The sequence below is a fragment of the Zosterops lateralis genome, assembly GCF_965231275.1.
Source record: "Zosterops lateralis genome assembly, chromosome: 19".
Taxonomy (NCBI): Eukaryota; Metazoa; Chordata; class Aves; order Passeriformes; family Zosteropidae; genus Zosterops; species Zosterops lateralis.
Genome location: NC_139779.1, coordinates 2,685,512 through 2,704,938, shown reverse-complemented (window position 1 = coordinate 2,704,938; position 19,427 = coordinate 2,685,512). Strand labels below are relative to the sequence as shown.

General features: G+C 43.0%; 1 protein-coding gene across 1 annotated transcript in view; it reads left to right on the top strand.

Annotated features, from left to right (window-relative positions):
* Positions 1-19,427, top strand: part of MED13 (mediator complex subunit 13) — a 54,029-nt gene that overhangs the window by 20,831 nt on the left and 13,771 nt on the right. The window contains exons 4-16 of the mRNA XM_083875127.1: positions 4,103-4,248; positions 5,246-5,443; positions 6,277-6,471; positions 7,312-7,474; positions 7,791-7,901; positions 9,856-10,539; positions 12,999-13,215; positions 14,035-14,119; positions 14,449-14,570; positions 15,748-15,838; positions 16,017-16,231; positions 16,646-16,842; positions 18,002-18,918. Coding sequence (XP_083731253.1) covers positions 4,103-4,248; positions 5,246-5,443; positions 6,277-6,471; positions 7,312-7,474; positions 7,791-7,901; positions 9,856-10,539; positions 12,999-13,215; positions 14,035-14,119; positions 14,449-14,570; positions 15,748-15,838; positions 16,017-16,231; positions 16,646-16,842; positions 18,002-18,918 — 3,341 coding nt within the window. The remainder of the gene's footprint in view (positions 1-4,102; positions 4,249-5,245; positions 5,444-6,276; positions 6,472-7,311; positions 7,475-7,790; positions 7,902-9,855; positions 10,540-12,998; positions 13,216-14,034; positions 14,120-14,448; positions 14,571-15,747; positions 15,839-16,016; positions 16,232-16,645; positions 16,843-18,001; positions 18,919-19,427) is intronic.

Genomic DNA, 19,427 nt, shown 5'->3' with positions numbered 1-19,427 from the left:
ATTTCTCTACTCAGAGATCAGTTGGGAACTGGATTATTGATACCTAAATTCTGTGATTAGGACTCTAATGAAATTAATTACAAATATTAATGGAGCAACTTGATGTTCAGGATAAGACGAAAAGAGTTTTTTTGAGAATTTGGATTTTATTTTCAGAGTTTTCTGAATTAAATTATATTTAACAATACATGGTGGTAGTGGTAAAAGTACTAAAAAGAGAGGTTATCAATGCTGACTGCAACATCAGATTTTTTTTTCTCTATCTGACCTTAAGGACATCACTGATTCTCTCTTTGTGCAGAATAAAATTTCAAAGTGTTGAGGCGTAGGGATTTTTTTTTTTTTTAAATATATTTCAGTGGTGAGATGCTCTGCACAAATTACCAGTGATCTTCTGAGCTACCTAAAATAGTCTGCAAATAAAAATAGGATGAACTCTCCGTTAGCAGGCAGGAAACCACCAGCCTGATTCTGTTACTGTGTCCTTGACTGAATTGTAAAGATAATTTGCCTATTTACCCCAAAGTGATACGTGGCAGATTTTTTTTGCTTGATTAGGATTTTTTGGCTATAAGGTGAGTTATTGGGAAGATTAGAGGAGGACTTAGGGAAATAGTGGGAAAAAAATAATTATATATATATATTAAAAATAGGCCTTTTTTTTTTTTTTTTTTTTTTTTTTCTTCTTCTGATTAGATTTTGGTAAAGTTTGGAATATTCCTCCTAAGCTGAGCTTGTGCACTCTAAGAATATTTGGAATATTCCTCCTAAGCTGAGGTTGTGCACTCTAGAAACTTAAAGAATTGGATGATATTAAAATGTATTAATTTAAACAATACAATAATAAAAATTATTCACGTTTGTAGAGTTTCTTGCTAAGTCCATAAAATAATTTGTACTACAGAGCTCTGGTTCTTCATGTTCCTTCCTCCTTTACTCCACTCCCTCCACAGAGCTTCCCTGTGGTTTTTAACTTTTTGTTGTTGTTGTTGTTGCTTTAATTAGGATTCTTTATTTGTATTTCTTGTGATTATTTCCACATGCATTGATATTTCTTAAGTTCCGTAACCTGAAATAATTTAAATATGAGGAAGCAGTTTCTGAGCTCTGCTGGCTCAGAAGAAACAAACTGTATTGGAGTCCATGAAGTGTTAATTTTGCCTTTCAGGTCAACTTTTGTTTTAAAGCTTCCAGGGGATACTTTGTGTCCCAGGTGGGATCTGTTTCCCTTATCCCCAATTTCCAGACTCCCTTTTTTACTGTGTATTTCTCCTGTGAAACTTATTATCCTGTTGGCCAGGAAGTGACTCTGCAGTTTAACACTTTGATTTCTGACCAGGATTAGTGGAAATCGGATGATATTTGGGATTTCCAGGGTGAATTGTAGCAGTGGATGTTCCCTCCATGCCATGGAGGCAGAACTGGAATAATGGTTTTATTGGAAACCTCTCTCCTGCTGAGTGGGGGGAGAAAAGAGATCTGATTTGTTTTTTTCTTTTTAAATTTGGTTTGTATTTTTGGAGTTGGCTTTCGCATGGTGACCTTGAGTTTTCCTTGCTCCTCCTTAGGACTGGTTTTTGCAGTGTGATGAATTGAAATGCTTCTGTTATCATGCTGATGCCTCCCTTTGTCTTGGTTTATCTGAATTCCATCAGATTGTGCCCAGTGATTGTTTGCCCTTTATCTGGCCAACAATGGGGTGTTTACAAGAGGTGAAGCTTAATTGCATTTAAAGTGTATATAGGGAATATGTGCTTTTTATTTTTAAGTTTTATCTTGCCGATACTGAGTTTCTGAATTGTGTCTGTCGCTGGGAACCAAGGCACTCCTTCAGCCTAAAACACCCAGTATGGATTGGAAAATAAAATTCAGCTCGAAAATGGGTCTTCCACCATTTGCATAAGGATTAAAATTTAATCAGATTTCCATACTGGAATTTAGTGGTGTGTCTGTCATTTGAAGGCATCAACAAGATGCTCAGCTCCATCCTCACTGCGTTGTGGAATGGAACATTCCTGGGATTCCTGAGCACTGTGGGGTTTCAGCTGTTGTGAAGCAGTTTATAATTCATCCAGATCTTGCCTTTTTTTTGCCCCTAAAACACAATTAAAGCTGAACAGCAGATGAGCAGAGCTGGGGAACTGTTCTCCCTTAGAGCAGCTCCTCAGTGGGGTCACTGCAATTCCTGCTTTAAGGTGCTGGGAATGAAATGTGCTGTTCTTCCTGCTCCTCCATGAGAGCTCTGAGGATTTTCTCATCCTTTTGGGATGGTTTTGGTCCTCAGTTTTTTTTGTTTTTGTCGCTGTTCCACCTTTCTCCTCCCTGACTGAGGCTTGGAGGTGAGAGTGAACCAACCCACATCCATTTCCATGGATTGAATGTGCTGTGCCAGTTCCAGAAACTTTTGTTTCCCCTTGCTGTTCCCCATCTCCCTCTGGGAAAGAAACATCTTGGAAATGACACAAACAATGTTCCCAGTACCTGCAGCTGTGGAGGTTGTGCTTCAATGGGGTTGTTCTGGTGCCTGTTGGTTCTCCCTGCCCTGGAGCTGTTTGAGTCTTTCCCAGGAATGCTGAAATGGCTTTTAGACTGAGGGACACCAATGTCACTCCATGCCATGCTGGGCTCTGGGTGTTGTTTTTGGGACACAGTGGTGTTGCATTCACTTTTAGGCTGCAGCAGTTCAGGGAGTGTCTTTTCTATTGGATCATGCAAAAATCAATTCCAGTATTTGCTGTTTTGACTGACTAAAATCAGTGTTTCCTGTGACTTGATCCCTTTTTTCCCTGGCCACTGAACAGGATTTTGCTGCTCCCTCCTTACAAAGGAAGATTTATTTTCTCACCAGCACTTTATGAAGTTCTTCTCAGGTTCTCCTTGACCGTGGTCTTTCTCTGGCCATGATGTTGGACCTAATTTAGTGTCCAAATGAGCAGCATCTTCTGCTTTTAAGCATCTGCTCTTTTCCTGCTGGGGTGCATCAGTCTGGCAGACACTTGGGATAACTTGTAGCCACTATAACAGGAATGTGCCTGTACAGCTTCTTTAAAAAGGGGGAAAAAGGATTTTTCCAGATGGGTAGGAGGATGTGCCACTTCTGGCAGGGATCTGCTTGGTTTTGCCTTCCTTTCTCCTTGCCCTTTAATTAAAATTGGTGAAATGTATTTCACATAAAGCATGGAGTTGATGGGAATACAACATGAAATGTTTTCCTGGGTGTCCTAATAGGGGGCAGCTGTAGTTTTGTAACAGGGATCAGGACCCCCAAAATCAGAAATTCTCTACAGAGTAAAAGGTTTCATGTAGTTGCTCACTAAAAACTCTGCAGTGCACTGGGAAACAGCATTTAAATCTGAGTTGTAGGGAGGAGAAATGTTCATTGTGGGGAGTTTTTTGCTGTTCAAACCTGTTGTTTTTTCCCCCTAAAACTCTGGACCATGAGAGATGCTGTCAGTGAAGCATCTGCTATTAAACATTGACACTTGCCTTAATGACTTTAATTAAGAATGTCTTGAGCCTCGTTTTTTTTTAATTGATTGTATCTTCCCTTTTGTGTGTAGGTATGGGATTTCATTTTTAGTTACTTGATTGGCTTCAAGAACACGAAGATAAGATTCAATTTAAATAACAAAACAAAGCCACTTCTCAAAGCTGTTGCCATTCTTCTCGCTCTTAAATAAGTGACTTGCTGGCTGATATTAAATTCTGCTTAGTGGAGCTGTGACAGGACAACCTAGATACGACCTCATTAAAAATAAAATATGTTCAGAAATATTTCTAGAGATTTTAAATAAATGCATAAGGTATAAAAATATTAAATTACAGGTTTTTGTCTTGTAAAAAATTATGGTTTGAATTTCCTCAGGAGAGCAAAATATGAAGTGTCAAACTGAAGAAATTGAAAACTTAGTGCCTGTTGTTTTCTAACTGATTTTTCCATGGGTTTGTAAAGGGAACATGTGTTTAGCATTTTCTTGCTATTTACATAGGAGGGTGTTTAGTTTACTTCCATTAATGAATATATTCAAACTACTGGAAAAAAAAGAGACCAACTTATTGAAATCTTGCACTTCAGACTTCTTCTCTGCTGTTGCCTTTGCAGTGAGCACTTGTCCTGCTCGTTCACCTTCTTCCTGCATGGGGACAGCAACGTGTGCACCAGCGTGGAGATCAGCCAGCACCAGCCCGTGTACCTGCTCAGTGAGGAGCACCTCACCCTGGCCCAGCAGTCCAACAGCCCCTTCCAAGGTGGGATTGCTGCCCCTGACACCTGCAGTCACCCCCAGGTGCTCCCTGGGGCCTTGGGGCAGGCTGGCCCTGGGGGCAGAGCGTGTCCTGCTGTCCCCAGCTGTGTCCTGCTGTCCCCAGCTGTGCCCTGTCCTCAGGCAGGTGTTCTGTCCTGGCCCTTGTGCAAGTGGAGCATTTGCATATTCCTCTCTTGGCATGTAATTGAATAATTTCTCCTCATTACATCATTTCCAAGTACTGTCCTGTTGGTGACTTAAATATTTTGCTGTTTCAAGCTTATCACCAACCCTGTCTCAGAAATGCATTTCTGGCTCAGTGTATTTAACCTATTCACACCCCCTTCCCTTTTCACTTGGCTCTTCCTTGCCTGTAAATCCCTGTGGTTCCCCCAACAGATGCAGGTTGTGCTCTGGAAGACAGAGGAGTGCTGGGGCCTGAGTCTGGTCAGTGAGGCTGTGTGACCCCTCCCTGCAGAAATCACCTCTCCTGCATGGCCACACACCTTTAGTAATGCTCAGTGTCCAAACTTGCTTTTTTTTTCTGAATGCAACTTAACAGCAGCTGTGCTTCCCTACTCTGGACAGGACTAAACATGAAACAGATGATTCCTTATGTATTATTCCCTGTTGTTGTAACCAGCTGAATGAAAGGATGAACAAACACCTAAACTCTGCCAGGATTTGGAAGTGTTTCTTTATCCCACCTGTATCTGAGAGTCCTTACAAGCCAAGATAAAAACTTGCCTGTTGCTTGGTTGAATGGATTAATTTGTATTTGTTACTGTGGTCCCTCAAATCTTACAGCACCTAGAAATTTAACAATGTGAACCTACTGCCAATAACTTGGGTAGTGTAAATCATGATTAGGCTGCATTTTAACTTACCAATGGTAAGTTGTTTATTTAGTGTGGCTGAAATAAAAGTGCTGCTGTTGCAGAGGAGAAGAAGGAATTTGGGGTGGGGATATCATCTCCAATGGATTTTTATTTCTGTTTTAGTTATCCTGAGCCCCTTTGGGTTGAATGGAACACTCACAGGGCAGTCCTTCAAGCTTTCTGATTCATCCACAAAAAAGCTGATTGGGGAGTGGAAGCAATTCTACCCCGTCACATCCAACCTGAAGGAGGGATCTGAGGAAAAACAAGAAGAAATGGATTGGGAGGATGATTCTTTAGCTGCTGTTGAAGTCCTTGTTGGTGAGCCTGATTACCTTTCATTACTGAAATAAACTGGTTGATTAAACCTGCAAAGTTCCGAAGGCAGAAGTGACCCCATTAATTCCTTTGCAACAGTGGTTGTTGGGTTTTGGTTTTCTGTTTGATGCTCAGGACTATATGTTGACTTGCTGCTCCAAGTGGATTTTGCAGACCCATTAGAGGGAGGTCTTTTTCTTATGTGTCCTGAGAGGCAAGATTTAAAAAAAATGAATAATTAAGACAGTAAAAAAAAAACCCTGGATGATCACTGTTGACATCTGAGCTGCATAAAAAACAGGTTGTGCTGTTTCAGAGTCCGTGGAAATTCAAACAGAGCAGACTTGCCTTTTTAGGGATGTCTTCAAAACCAGAGTCTGGAGAACCTGATGTACTCAGGCACTGCCTTTATCTGCTGTTTGTCCCAAAATCCCAGCCCCTGGACGCAGTGGTTTGTTCTGCTCTGGGCTGGTCACCTTTGATTTACCAGCAAATGCAATCCCCTCTCTGTGAGGAGCTCACAGTGCAGTGGTGGCTGCAGACCCTCATGCTGCTGGTGTTACATGATACTAAAGAGGATTTTTGCAGCCTTTATAAAACAAAAAGACAGAAGCAGGTAACAGCATGTGGACATCTCTGCCTGTGCATACAAAGCCCTTTTAATTCATTCTGTATGAAGCAAATCAGGTAATGATGGAGGTGACAACAGAGGGGTTTTGTCCAAGGAGATGATGCTTCAGCGGGCAGAAAAGGGTGTACCAGCTTAGGAGTGACTGCTGGAAGGATCCTGGTGATGACTTGGAGTGTAACTAACTGGGCAACTCTCTCTCTTGCAGCTGGTGTGAGGATGGTGTACCCGGCGTGCTTCGTGCTGGTCCCTCAGACAGACATCCCTGCTCCCAGCTCCGTGGGGGCTCCCCACTGCTCCACTGCCTGCCTGGGGGTCCACCAAGTGCCTGCTTCCACCAGGGACCCTGCCATGTCCTCCGTCACCCTCACTCCACCCACGTCCCCGGAGGAGGTTCAGACAGGTGGGGAGGAATTGGTTTCTGTATCAGGGAATGGTTTCCATGGATTCTCCTTCACACACAGCACTGTTTGCAGGGGGTTCAGGTGTTCTGTGTGCAGCTGGCTGGAGGGAACATCACCTTTCTTAAATCTAAAGTTTGTTGTAGTAAAACTGATGTCACCAGATGTGGGCAAAATGAACTCAAACTCTTCTGTGAACTGCTGTTGTCCTTGGTGTTGTTAGCAGTAGTTTAGATTGCTCTGGGGAAGTTTTTGGGGTGTTTTCCCCTCTGTGAGCTTTCCTGTGTTCTGACACAGCCCCATAACCCCCGTTGTGCCCTCAGTCATTAGTGAAAGGTGATGTTTTCTCCCAGTCCAGGAAGACTGGCTGTAGTTCAGTTTCCTGTAAGGCTGTGTGCCCTCTGCCCTGGGTGTGAGCAGTGGTTATGGGGAGCTGATTTAGGTCACAACAGGTGAGACTCACTGGTAGTTTTAGGTGACTTACATAAGTTTTAATGTGCAGAAGAGGTTTTGTTTCTTTTTTTCTTCCATGATCTTCTGTAACCAAAGCTTGACCCCTTTTTTAAATCATAATGTTTGGCTTTGCTCAAGTTGTTATCTATTTCAGGTCACTTTCATCAAAGATAAAGAATATCCAGCCCACTTACAACATAAACATATATGGTGCTCTTTAAATCTCCTATAATAATCTGCTACTATTCCTAAATTTTCTGTGTGTTTTTATTTCCTAACACTGAGTCAAGAAGATCCTTTTCTCCCTGTGGTGAATTGGATTGAATTGGAGTGATAGACACTGCATTGTCTCACTGCCTGAATCTGTTTCCTCTGGTGCTGCTTTTCAGTTGATGCTCAGTCTGCCCAGAAATGGGTGAAGTTTTCCTCGGTGTCAGACGGATTTATCTCGGACAGTACCAGCCATCACGGTGGCAAAATCCCCAGAAAACTGGCCAACCAAGTGGTGGACAGAGTCTGGCAGGAGTGCAACATGAACAGAGCACAGAACAAGTATGTACTCATCCTCTGAAGCCAAAAATACCAATATTTTGTGTGTTCCTTGTAGCAATTAGTTCTGTTAGAGGTGCTGCGACTGCTGGTGGAATGTGCTTTACTCTTCTAATAAACCATTTCTAAAGAAGTTCATTTTTTCCCCCCTAACTATTTAAGAATGATTTACTTAGTTCTCAGTTTAATATGTCAGGAAAAGGCTATTTATCCTTTCTTTGCTGAATCCCTCGTCACCAAACTGCTCTTGAGCTTTGCCAGAAAGATAAGAGAAGAACATATGTTGCTCCCAAATAACTCTCCTGGTATTGAATCCTAGGAGGAAGTATTCTGCTACATCAAATGGCTTGTGTGAGGAGGAGACAGCTGACAAGGTGGCATCCTGGGATTTTGTTGAAGCCACGCAGAGGACAAATTGCAATTGTTCAAGGTACAGCACTTGGCAGAGGCGCAGCCCAGCGATGTTCAACGGGGCTCAAGTGCTCAGGAGAGGCTCCTGATCACTCCTGCAGGAGCAATTAAGCAGTAGCTGCTCGGAGGAAAGCTGGAACAAAATTTGTATCTCCTTTCCTAAATGTCATTGGAGGTCTTGAAATTCTGCCCAAGAAGTTAATGCAGAGGTTGGAGTGGAGTGGATCAGCTGAGGGGACCTGCTGCCAGTGCAGGGACAGTCCTGAGTGCTGGGCTGGAATTCCACGTGGATATGGGCAGTAACCATCTCATGGGCAGCTTTCTCAGGGAATGCTGTTTATTTAGGATTTAAGCACCTCTTCTAGAGGGCTGTGGCATTGGCCTTGAAGGGAGAAAGGTGTTAATCATGAGCTTGGTGAACAGGAATAAACCCCCCAGAGCTGCTCTTTGGGAAAGGTGGCATTCCAAGGGTGGCTGTGTGGAAAACTGCTCCTCTGGGAATGGATGCCAGTGTGTGTTTTTATATTAGCTGAGGGAAAAAAAGGGATCAAAACAAAGGACAAAAAGTCTGAAATAAAAAAAAGAAAAAAAGAATAGCCTTTTTTGAATCTGCAATGCCACAGGCTGTTAATACAGGTGTTTAAAATAAATGGAAACATTAATTTCATTGAATTCTCAGTTTCTGTCCTTATGGCAGAATATTAATCTTTAGGTGACTGAAGTGTTGCAATAGGTTGAAACACTTTCTCTGATTTAAATGTTACACTGATTACCTTGCAGTGAATATTGGTATCTTAGGAAAAAATTACTGTCTGGAGGATGCAGCATTTTGAGAGAAATGCGTTTTTTAAATTCCCTTATTGAAATGGTTGGTTAAAGTTCTGTGGAAATACTGGTGTCCTGAGAAGAGCTGGGATGTGGAGGAGGATTAAATGTTCTTTTCAAGGAGAATTTAGCTATGATAGCACTAGTTAAGAGCAAACCAATCAATTAACTATGTGAGGTGTGTATTAGAAATATGCAGTCGCCTAAAGAGAAATTGCAAAGACCTAAACCCCCTTATGATTCCATGTGTTTTGAATTCTAAGTGGAGAAAAACATGTGGATGTGTGTGAGAGTTTAAAGTAAAAATAGATTTTGATACCTCTTACCTTTTATCCCTGCCTAATCCTGTTTTTTCAATACAAGTGCTTCTTAACTTTGCTAATGGAAGAGTGGCAAAGAACTCCCAGGCACTGAGGCTGTACCTGCAGTTCAATGACTTAATCATAAACATTTCATTCTACACTTCAGTATTTCATGTGCCTCCTTCTGTCAGGTGATCCTGAAAGTTGGCACCTTGAACTTGCAGATGAAATGTTTAAGCTCAAGTGCATTTACACTGAACAGACCCAACTGGATTAATGCAGTTAAGACACTGTGTTTTTCTTTTTCCCACACTTGCTAAATTTGTAAGTAAGGAGCTACAAAAGCCTTGTAATAGCTTGGAAATAGCTGTTGTAGGAGTGAGCTTGGCTTCTTGGTTCTTGAAGTTAATTTTCCAGTCCTTAACCCAGTGAGGCTTGGGCAGCTCTCTTGGCTGGTACCAGTGTTTGAATTCCAGAAGCCATTCACTAATTCTTACTTTGTCCTACTGATTCATCAATGCTGGCACGAGTTAAAAGTGATGAGGTGTTCATGTGACAATCTATTTCTGCTAAAACAGTTATAAAATACTCTCTTAATTCTGAGCATTATTTGTGTGTTTGGCTCATAGGACAGATGTAACAATTTAAAATCATACAGTGCTGCTCAAGTCACTCAAATTCTGGTCAGAAAGCAGAGGCAGCTTCACTTCGTAACCGTTTCAGCTTCAGACGTCTCTCACGGGCTGTTTAATGGCCTAGAAGCAGGTTCTTATCTAGTGAAAAAGAACACCATAGACATATTTGAAAGATTAATGTGGAGTCTTTTCCCCTGTATTAATTCTGCAGGCACAAAAATCTCAAACCAAGAAATTCAGGTCAACAGGGGCAGGCCCCACCTGTGGGCCCCCAGCAGCCGGCGGCTCCGAAGCACAAGACAAATGAGAAGCAAGACAAAGGGGATAAGCCACAGAAACGCCCTTTGACTCCTTTTCATCATCGTGTATCTATCAGTGATGATGTTGCCATGGAGGCAGATTCAGCGAGTCAGAGGCTTGTGATGACTGCACCAGACAGCCAAGTGAGGTTTGCCAATATCCGAACTAACGACGGAGCCAAGGCCCCTCAGCTGCACGGGGCCGAGCTGGCAAACTCGCCGCAGCCGCCGCCGCTCAGCCCCCACCCCTGCGACGGCCCCGACGAGGGGGTGCCCAAAGCTCCCTCCACGCCCCAGAGTCAACATTTCTACCAGATGCCAACTCCAGACCCTTTGGTGCCCACGAAAGCGATGGAGGACAGGCTGGATGGTTTGTCCCAGCCTTTCCCAGCCGCCTTCCCCGAGGTTATCGAGCCCACCGTGTACGTCGGCGCTGCCGTCAATTTGGAGGAGGATGAAGCTGACACGACTTGGAAGTATTATAAAGTTCCAAAGAAAAAGGATGTGGAGTTCTTACCGCCCCAGCTTCCAAATGATAAGTTGAGAGATGATCCAGTAATACCTGCTGGACAGGAAAATGTAACATCAGTTACAGAGTAAGTGGTGCTTGATCCTAGAGAAGTGAGGGAACAGGAAGGCAGGATTTTCTCAGTCTAAGGAGCAGTAATGCTGAGGGTGTGAGCACAACTCTGGGTACAAGAAGTTAATCCTTGTTGAAATGGGAGCACAAAGCACAGTCAGAGCTGTAGCAGGACTTTCCAGCTTTTTCTTGTTTTAGCTCTGATTTAGCTGACAGCAATGATATTTAGTTTTATACTATAAAATTAATCTGCAGCCAAATGATGCTTATTTGGGACTTAAGTCCCTTCCACTCCTTCCAAAAAGTAGAAATAACTTTTTCACTTTAGTATTTGCTTTCTTCATTATTTGAAGAAAATATGGTCTCAGCTGCAGAGATGCTGTTAAAGTTTCTTCTCTCATTTCTGCTCTTGTCTTCACTTAGAAGAGCTGATGTTACAAACCTCAGCTTGTAAAACATTCTGCTTTGCTGCTTGCTTCCATTGGGATAAAGGCATTGGGCACTTCAAATACTCTTTTAAGTTTTAATAAATTCTGGAGCTTAAGGCCACTGGAGGAAATAAAACTCTGGTGGTTTTAGTGTTATAACTTAGGTTTGAGCTCTGTTTATGGCAAAATGTGGCAAGATGAATTTGCTTTACCGATTTGAGTGGGAAAAAAAAAAAAAAAAAAAAAAAAAAAAAAAAAAAAAAAAAGATCACCACTACCAAACTCCCAAACCATAGGAACAAAACCCCTGAACTAGAATCCCTTGGCCCTGTGTCCCTTTGCTGCTGGAGTGAGGAGGAATTGTTCCTGTCATCCCTGGAATAGTTCCTGTCATCCCTGTTTCACAACACTTCCCTGTGAGGACACGGCCCTGGGAAGCAACAGGTGCTGACAGGGCTGTTAATTGCAGGCAGAGCTTAACAGGATTGGGACGTGCATGCAGAGGTGACAAACTTGGGCTCAGGGCTGTGATCGAGGAATTAAGGACTGCACCCAGAGCAGCTCTATCCATGCACTTCTGTTGATTATTTTTGGTCCAAATTTTCTTATTCCTGTTCAGGTGAAAGGAGACTTTTGGGGTTTTATTTTAGGAGCTGGGGTGCTGAATTTGAGGTGGAAAAGCAGCTGCTCACAAGGCAGAAGCTTGGAGTTGGTTTTTGTCCCGTTGCTGGCAGTGGCAGCACTGGAATGGCTGGGTGGGAAAGCTGGGAGAAGGAGTAAATGTGGTGTAGCTGTTGCTCTCTGCTTACACACAGTTTCAGACATTCTTTGTGTCACTGTTTAGGAGACTCTTTCAGTGTGTGCATTTATAAGATTTTTTAGTGCGTTTTTTTCCTTTGCCTTGAATTCACTTCAGCCAAGTAGATCAGGAATGATGTTTCCTTTTTTTTCTTCAAGCACGGTCTTTCCTAGTTTGATTTGACAACTTACAAAACACCCTGGGATATCTGGCTGTTAAATTCTCTTCCTCTGTGCTGGTCAAAACTACAACAGAGGTGTTTAATTCCCCATTCCTAGAAAGTAGTTTCTACCTCTTTTTTTTCCCTTTTTTTTTTCCCTTTCCTATGGCAATTTTTGCAGCATTTAGGAAACTGGTTTATTGAACATGGAAGAGCAGCATGGATGGATTTGCCCTTGTTGTTGGCTGTGAGATGTTTTTTGGGACAGTTTGTTTCTTGGAAGTGTCTTTGACAAACTCAAACTGTTTCTATAATTGAGAGGAATGTGCAGAAACTTCTTGTCTTGTTTGAGGGAGCACCTTCCTCACCTGGAGCCTTTTGTGTGTTGGGGTACACAAAATAAACCTGGTTCAGGGGCACATGTACAGCTCATAATCAGAACAGTTTTTTCCTTGCCAGTGTCTTTCTTTTCCTGGTGCAATGTTACATTTGTGAAAACAATACTCCTGAGAGAAAACCTTAATTTCTGTGTATTTACCAGCTCCGGTTTTGGCTCAGAATGTTAACCAAAGAAAAATGCTGATAAAGGCAAATGTGGTTTGATTTTTCTCATTAGTAAATTAGTTACTGGTGTGCTGCAAGCTTCATTTGTATTGATCTGAGTGATAGAAATGGCTCCTGAGCACAGTGGCATTTACGTGCTTTACTTGTGATTATTGCTTGGGCTTTTTTCGGGAGTGCAGTGAGTAATTCTTTAGCCTGGTGAGTTTCTTTTAGTGGATGTGGAGACTTGAATCCATTTGTGCTTTATAATAAATGACAGCCATGACCTGGGATAAATTACTAATCTTTATGTGAATTGACAGTGCTTGAGGAGAGAGGGGCAGGATGAATCACAGAACTGGATCTGATGTGTGGAAGGAGGTGATATTAAATGAGTAATGATTTAATCTTCATCCCCAAAAGTTTTCTGTAGCTGAGGTGTGAAGGAAGGAAGTGGGAAGATGAGGCTGTGTGATAGCAGAAATAATTCCACCTAATAAATGCTAAATAAATGATATTCTGATATTTGTTTTTCTTCTGTTCAGATTAATGGTGCAATGTAGGAAACCTTTGAAGGTTTCAGATGAACTGGTGCAACAGTATCAGAGTAAAAACCAATATTTAACAGCGGTAGCAACGGAAGCTGACCAGGAACCTGAAATCGATCCTTATGCCTTTGTGGATGGAGATGTGGAATTCCTATTTCCTGACAGTAAAAAGGACAGGCAGAACATTGAGAGGGAAGTGGGGAAGAAACACAAGGTGAGTAAAGGAGCGAGGCTACAAATCAGTGATGAGATTAAAACAAATTGCCTTGGGCACCAGATAGAATTTAAATCCTTCTTCATGTATTTAGAAGCAAATAAAAAAACCCAAATTATATTCTAGCAGAAATGATCAATGAAATGAAGCAGCATGTCTCTAACAGCACCTAAAGGTTTTTTTGGCACACTGGTGCTGCCGTTGCATCAGGGTTTATGAGGAGAAAGCAGCTGGATCAGTCTGGCTCAGTGGCCTCCTGTGGAAATAGGTGCTGGCAGGTGCCTGGGGAGAGAGGAGGAACAAGGCCAGTGCTTTGTTCATGAGTGGAAAGGTCTGGGGGTAGATGAGGTGAGCCCTGACTCCTTCCCTGGCCAGTGAATTGCAATTTTAATTCATTTTGTGTGCTTTAGTGAGACTTGTACTTAAAGCAAAAGGGCACCTACAGAAAAGGAGAAAATAGAACTGCACTGGGGGCTTGTCTGTGAAATAAATTACCTTGTTAGAATTAGTTATGTGTGGATGCATTCCATTCAGGAACTGGTACAGTTAATAGGTAGCATCTGATAGCAAGGGGGTTTTCCTTAAGGTGTTGTAGCAAGAATCCACAACTTGCTTTGTAAATTTATCCCCAAGACAAACCAACCCTGTGTTGGCAGGCCAAGCTCTGCTCCCCCTGAGCTCTACCCCAGCCTGCCCCTGCTGAGCCAACAGGGTAATGAGAACCTGATCCTTCTCCAGGGACAGAATTCCCACAGGGGCATCAAATACCTCCCACTCCACCCATTAATTTAAACAAACTTTTCTCTCCTTTTTTAATAGGCTGAGGATGGGACATCCAGTGTTACAGTTCTATCCCATGAAGGAGAGGATGCGATGTCTCTGTTTAGTCCTTCTGTCAAGCAAGGTAAAGAGGCTTTTTCTTCCTCTCTTCCTATCTTAACTGTTTTATATGAATGGTGTCTTGCATAGTCAATAGGTTCTAACAGGCTGCTAAGTTTTGTGTTTTATGGTTTGGTCTCTTCAGTCTCTTTGTGGCACTTTGCAGACAAATGTTGGCTATAAAATCCAAATGCTCTAAAAGGGAAGGGCCCTCACCTCTGTGTAAGATGGAGAGTGGAACCAAGGACACCTCACCCCCTTGGTTTCCTTCCCCCCAGCTGTGCAAAGAGCTCTGTAATGAAGTTTTTAATGAAGGTGCAGTGGCAGAGGTGTGATGTTGCTGTCTCCCCACAGATGCCCAACGTTTGGCTGCCCATGCCCGCACTGCCTCGACCAGCCTGTTCCACGAGACAGACCTGGTGGTGTCCTACACTGACCTGGACAATCTCTTCAATTCTGATGAAGATGAACTCACAGTAAGTGATGTGCAAAAACTCCTGGCAGGTGTCAGCCAAGAAACCAGCAAGGAACAACTCTTGTCTTTCTGTGGTTTTGGGTTTGATTTTATTTTTTTTTTTTTTTCTGGAGTTTGTAGGAGAGGTTGCAAAACATTCACACAAACAAGAGCTGTGGCCCCTCAGTGGCAAACGGACTGTTCTGGTTGACTCATGCAGGCAGATTTCTGATGCAAACAACCTTTTGATCTGACTTCCTTACAATCCCCACAGTGTGTGCTGCCTGAACATACCTTTAGTTTGAGTTGTACAGATTCAGCAGGTCCTAGTGTGTTCTTTTCCTGTGGTCTGGGCCCTGGTTAACTGCTTCATCAAGGTAATATTGAGACAAACCAGCAACTTCTGAAAGAGAAAAGGCATTGAAACACTGGACATTCTGCCAAATAAGCTGCTTCTCTGCAGCAGTTATTATCTTGGAACAGTTTCTCTTGCAGTCTGTGGTGGCTCTGAATCCATTATCTTTCTAGTTTCTATTTCAATACTGTTCGTAATCATTTGTCTTTTCTGAGCTGTATTTTGCTCCATGCTTAATTCTAAACCCCTTACCCAGACAAAATGCCCATCAGTTTTAATGGGAGCCTGAGCTGAGTAAGGGCTGAAGGGTCTTAACAGCCATCAAAGGTCAATAGCATGTAAAGGAAGTGTGTTTGCTCTTGAACATGACCACTTACGTTCTGTAGACATCAGAACTGTTTAAAGATGGTAAAATATCTCTTACTCTTTTACTTTTGACAGGTTTTTTTTTTCCTGTATTTCTTATTCCAGGATTTGTTTTTGTCTTTTCTGTTCCTGTGGTAACACCAGTGATGTTAATGTGGCTCTGGGAGTGTTATGGTTTGTTCTGGTAGACTGTGGGCAGCCCTAATTTAGCTTCTTTTACTGTCTGCTCACAGGCTGAGGGTTATTTTGTAACTGGTTTTTCCCTTCAATAACATTGTGACCTGTTGGGAGACATTCTCTGGGTTCCAAGAATTAAGAACAAGTGTAAGCCCAACCTTGGGCTTCTGAGCTACTTTAATTTTTCTAAATATTATACAATGTCTCAGCTTTGTATGTGCAAGTGAGATTTCCTGTTAGCAGGAAACATGAACATGTGTTTATGTCTGAAGTGATTTTTATGACAATACTTCTCTCTTAGCCTGGATCTAAACGAACAGTGAACGGCACTGATGACAAATCCAACTGCAAAGAGGCAAAAACAGGAAATCTAGACCCACTGTCATGCATAAGTAAGATTTATTTGTGTTTTCTTTTTGCCTAAAGAGAATACTAGCTCTAAACATTTGACTCTAATATGTCGTGGCAATTTGGAAATGTACCCTTCATTTGCCTTTGCGAAATTTTGAGACTCAGGAAACACTTGAGGAAGTTTTCATGCTCTAAAGTCTGCTTCTGCTCTGAAATTAGGCACTGCAGATCTCCATAAAATGTATCCAACTCCCCCTTCACTGGAACAACATATTATGGGGTTTTCTCCAATGAACATGAACAATAAGGAGTATGGCAGCATGGACACTACACTTGGAGGAACAGTGCTGGAAGGGAATAGCTCTACTGTGGGAGCTCAGTTCAGAATCGAAGTGGATGAGGGTTTCTGCAGCCCCAAACCTGCTGAAATCAAGGTAGGCAGTGCTGGCAGCCCTGATCAATGATTATTAATCACTTTATTACTTAAATCTGAATAGGAATGGGGGGAGATTAAGTACAATTTGTAACTTGTCCTGCATTGTTTTGGGGGGAGCTAATACAAATTGTAGTAAGTGTGTAATGTTTTACCACCTAAACTTAAGAAAGAGTAATAGTTGAGTAGCCATTAGTGAGCTGCAGAAATGCCTTTCAGTCATTGCAGTTCACTGGGGTTTGTTTTGGTGTATTGTGAATATTGTGTGTGCACATCTCAGCTTTCTCTTGCAGCTGTGTCAGGATTTTGGGTTAAAGAGCTGCTGCTTCAACTCAGTCCTGTTTTTTGGAGAAGCATTTCATTGCTGCAGTGATCTAATTTACACACTAATGCTTTTCCCATGTCTGACTTCCAGGATTATTCTTATGTTTATAAACCTGAGAACTGTCAAGCTTTAGTGGGGTGTTCCATGTTTGCACCACTGAAGACTCTTCCCAGCCAGTGTCTTCCTCCCATCAAACTGCCTGAGGAATGCATTTACCGCCAGAGCTGGACTGTGGGCAAGCTGGATCTGCTCCCTCCAGGCCCTGCCATGCCTTTCATCAAAGATGGGTACGACCCTGGGGGCTTCCACTTTGCCACCCCTAAATATTTATTTTCTCAATCAGTAATGGGAATATTTGTATATGCTCTGTGTTTATGCAACTGACAAGAGCCTTTAAAAATGTCCTTCAGGCCAAACCTGCTGCAGGAGACTCTTCTCAAAGAGCTTCTTAACTGTACATACATTTTATTTGTTGTCTCCTTTAAAGGTTTCTTGGGGAAGCTTAATGGTGCAAGTCCAGGTTTAATAAGTAATGAAGATGGTAACAATCAAGATAAATGTAAACTTGGGACTTTGTTTTTGCCGTGGCGTAGTCAGTGCTGGAAGGGCTTAGTAGGTGGTGCTGCTGTTTCTTAAATTATTTTCTTAAGTAGCAGTAAACTCAGCTGTGCTGGGAGTAGGAGAACATTTCCTGTGCTGTGTGACTGGGCCTGGTCACAGCAGAACTGCAGGGCACATTTCTGTACCCTGCATTTGGTAGGGATGGTCTTGCTGCCAGCTCTTCTTGAAAAAAGGATTTCTTTCTTTCTCTCTCTCTTCTGCATTAGCAGCTGGTATAAATGGATTAGGCAGCAAGGAGGTGTTACATATATAAAATTATATGAATGTTAAATCTTGGATTAAATACTGATGTTGCTTCTGTTACTCATTAGCAATATGTTTCCAGGTCTCATTAGCCTTACAAGTCATTGGAGATTCTCAGGTGCTTAGGAAAGAAAATGTTAGACCTTTCCAGGTGCTACTTTCCTCGTGGATTCAGCTGAATCTGCTGTCAATAGACCTGGTCTATTTTCTTAGTGTGTGTCAACACAACATGTAAATAAAACATGAATGAAAAAGGTGTCCTTTAGACTCCACACAACCACAGAATTTATAATTTATTCTGACCACACTTGTTTCCTGGGAGCTTTGTGCAAAGGAAAAGACGAAAGGAGGCAGGGAGAGATTCTTTAACGGTGCTGTCAGTGGGAGTCCTGCAAAGTCATTTAGAACAAATGCTCTTGAAGTTCCTTAGGGAATGAAAATCTTGCTGTGGATTATGAAAGACTAGCTTAAAAAAAAGCAAATATTAATTAGGAAGGTCCTTCTTTAGAAATGTGAGCCTTAAACTTCAAACCCAGTATGCCGTGTACTTAAATCCTTTCCTTCTCTTGCGGCGGCCGCCAGCGATGGGAGCGCCATGGACCAGGAGTACGGCCCTGCCTACACCCCCCAGACCCACACTCCGTTTGGGATGCCCCCCAGCAGCGCCCCTCCCAGCAACAGCGGGGCTGGAATCCTCCCTTCCCCTTCCACCCCTCGCTTCCCGACTCCCAGGACGCCCCGGACTCCGCGGACGCCGCGCGGGGCCGGCGGGCCCGCCAGCGCGCAGGGCTCGGTGAAGTACGAGAACTCGGATCTGTACTCGCCCGCCTCCACGCCCTCCACCTGCCGGCCCCTCAACTCGGTGGAGCCGGCCACGGTGCCTTCCATCCCCGAGGCACACAGCTTGTACGTCAACCTCATCCTCTCCGAGTCCGTCATGAACCTCTTCAAAGACTGCAACTTCGACAGCTGCTGCATTTGCGTTTGCAATATGAACATCAAAGGTGCTGATGTTGGAGTTTACATTCCTGACCCAACGCAAGAGGCCCAGTATAGGTGTACCTGTGGTTTCAGTGCTGTCATGAATAGAAAATTTGGTAACAGTTCCGGGCTGTTTCTCGAAGACGAGTTGGATATTCTGGGGAGAAACACGGAGTGCGGCAAAGAGGCGGAAAAACGCTTTGAAGCTCTCAGAGCTACTTCCATTGAGCACGGCAGTGGAGGGCTGAAAGAACCCGAGAAACTGCCCGATGACTTGATACTGTTGCTGCAGGATCAATGCACCAACCTGTTCTCACCCTTTGGAGCAGCAGACCAAGACTCCATGGCCAAAGTTGGTGCCATCAGCAACCTGGTACGTGTAGAAGAAAGGGATTGTTGCAATGACTGCTACTTAGCCTTGGAACATGGACGGCAGTTCATGGACAATATGTCAGGAGGGAAAGTTGATGAAGCACTTGTGAAAACTACTTGCTTGCACCACTGGTCAAAAAGAAATGGTAAATATTGAAAACGGCTTATTTTCTACTTGTCCACCTGTTTGGGTTTTTGTTTTTGGTGGGTCTTTTTTTTTTTTTTTTTTTTTTTTTTTGTGGTTTTCCTTTGCGGATTTTGAATGCTGTTTTTGCCACCTGTGTGCTCGTACAGACTTCTGGTTGATGGTGTTCAGAATAACCAGCCCTTCTGTGTCCTGTGCTGATCACCAAGCAGAGTAAGGCCTTGGCTGCCCTCAGTTGTAAATTCCCAATACATATCTGAAGTGTAACATGAGACCACTGTCAGTGTCCACAGCACTTCACCGGGTTTATCCTTTAAAGAGCTTTTGGCGAGTGGCTCTACAGAGGCTCTGCAATGATTGATGCCTGTAGGAAGTGCAGGGGGTTTGAGTGGTGACTGTATTGTCAAGGCCACTGTGGCAGAATTAAACAACAGCTTTGATTCACTTGGCTTTCCCCCTTCTTTAAGGAGGAGAGGGGGGCAGTGGGTTAATGGCACATGTGGCAAAAAA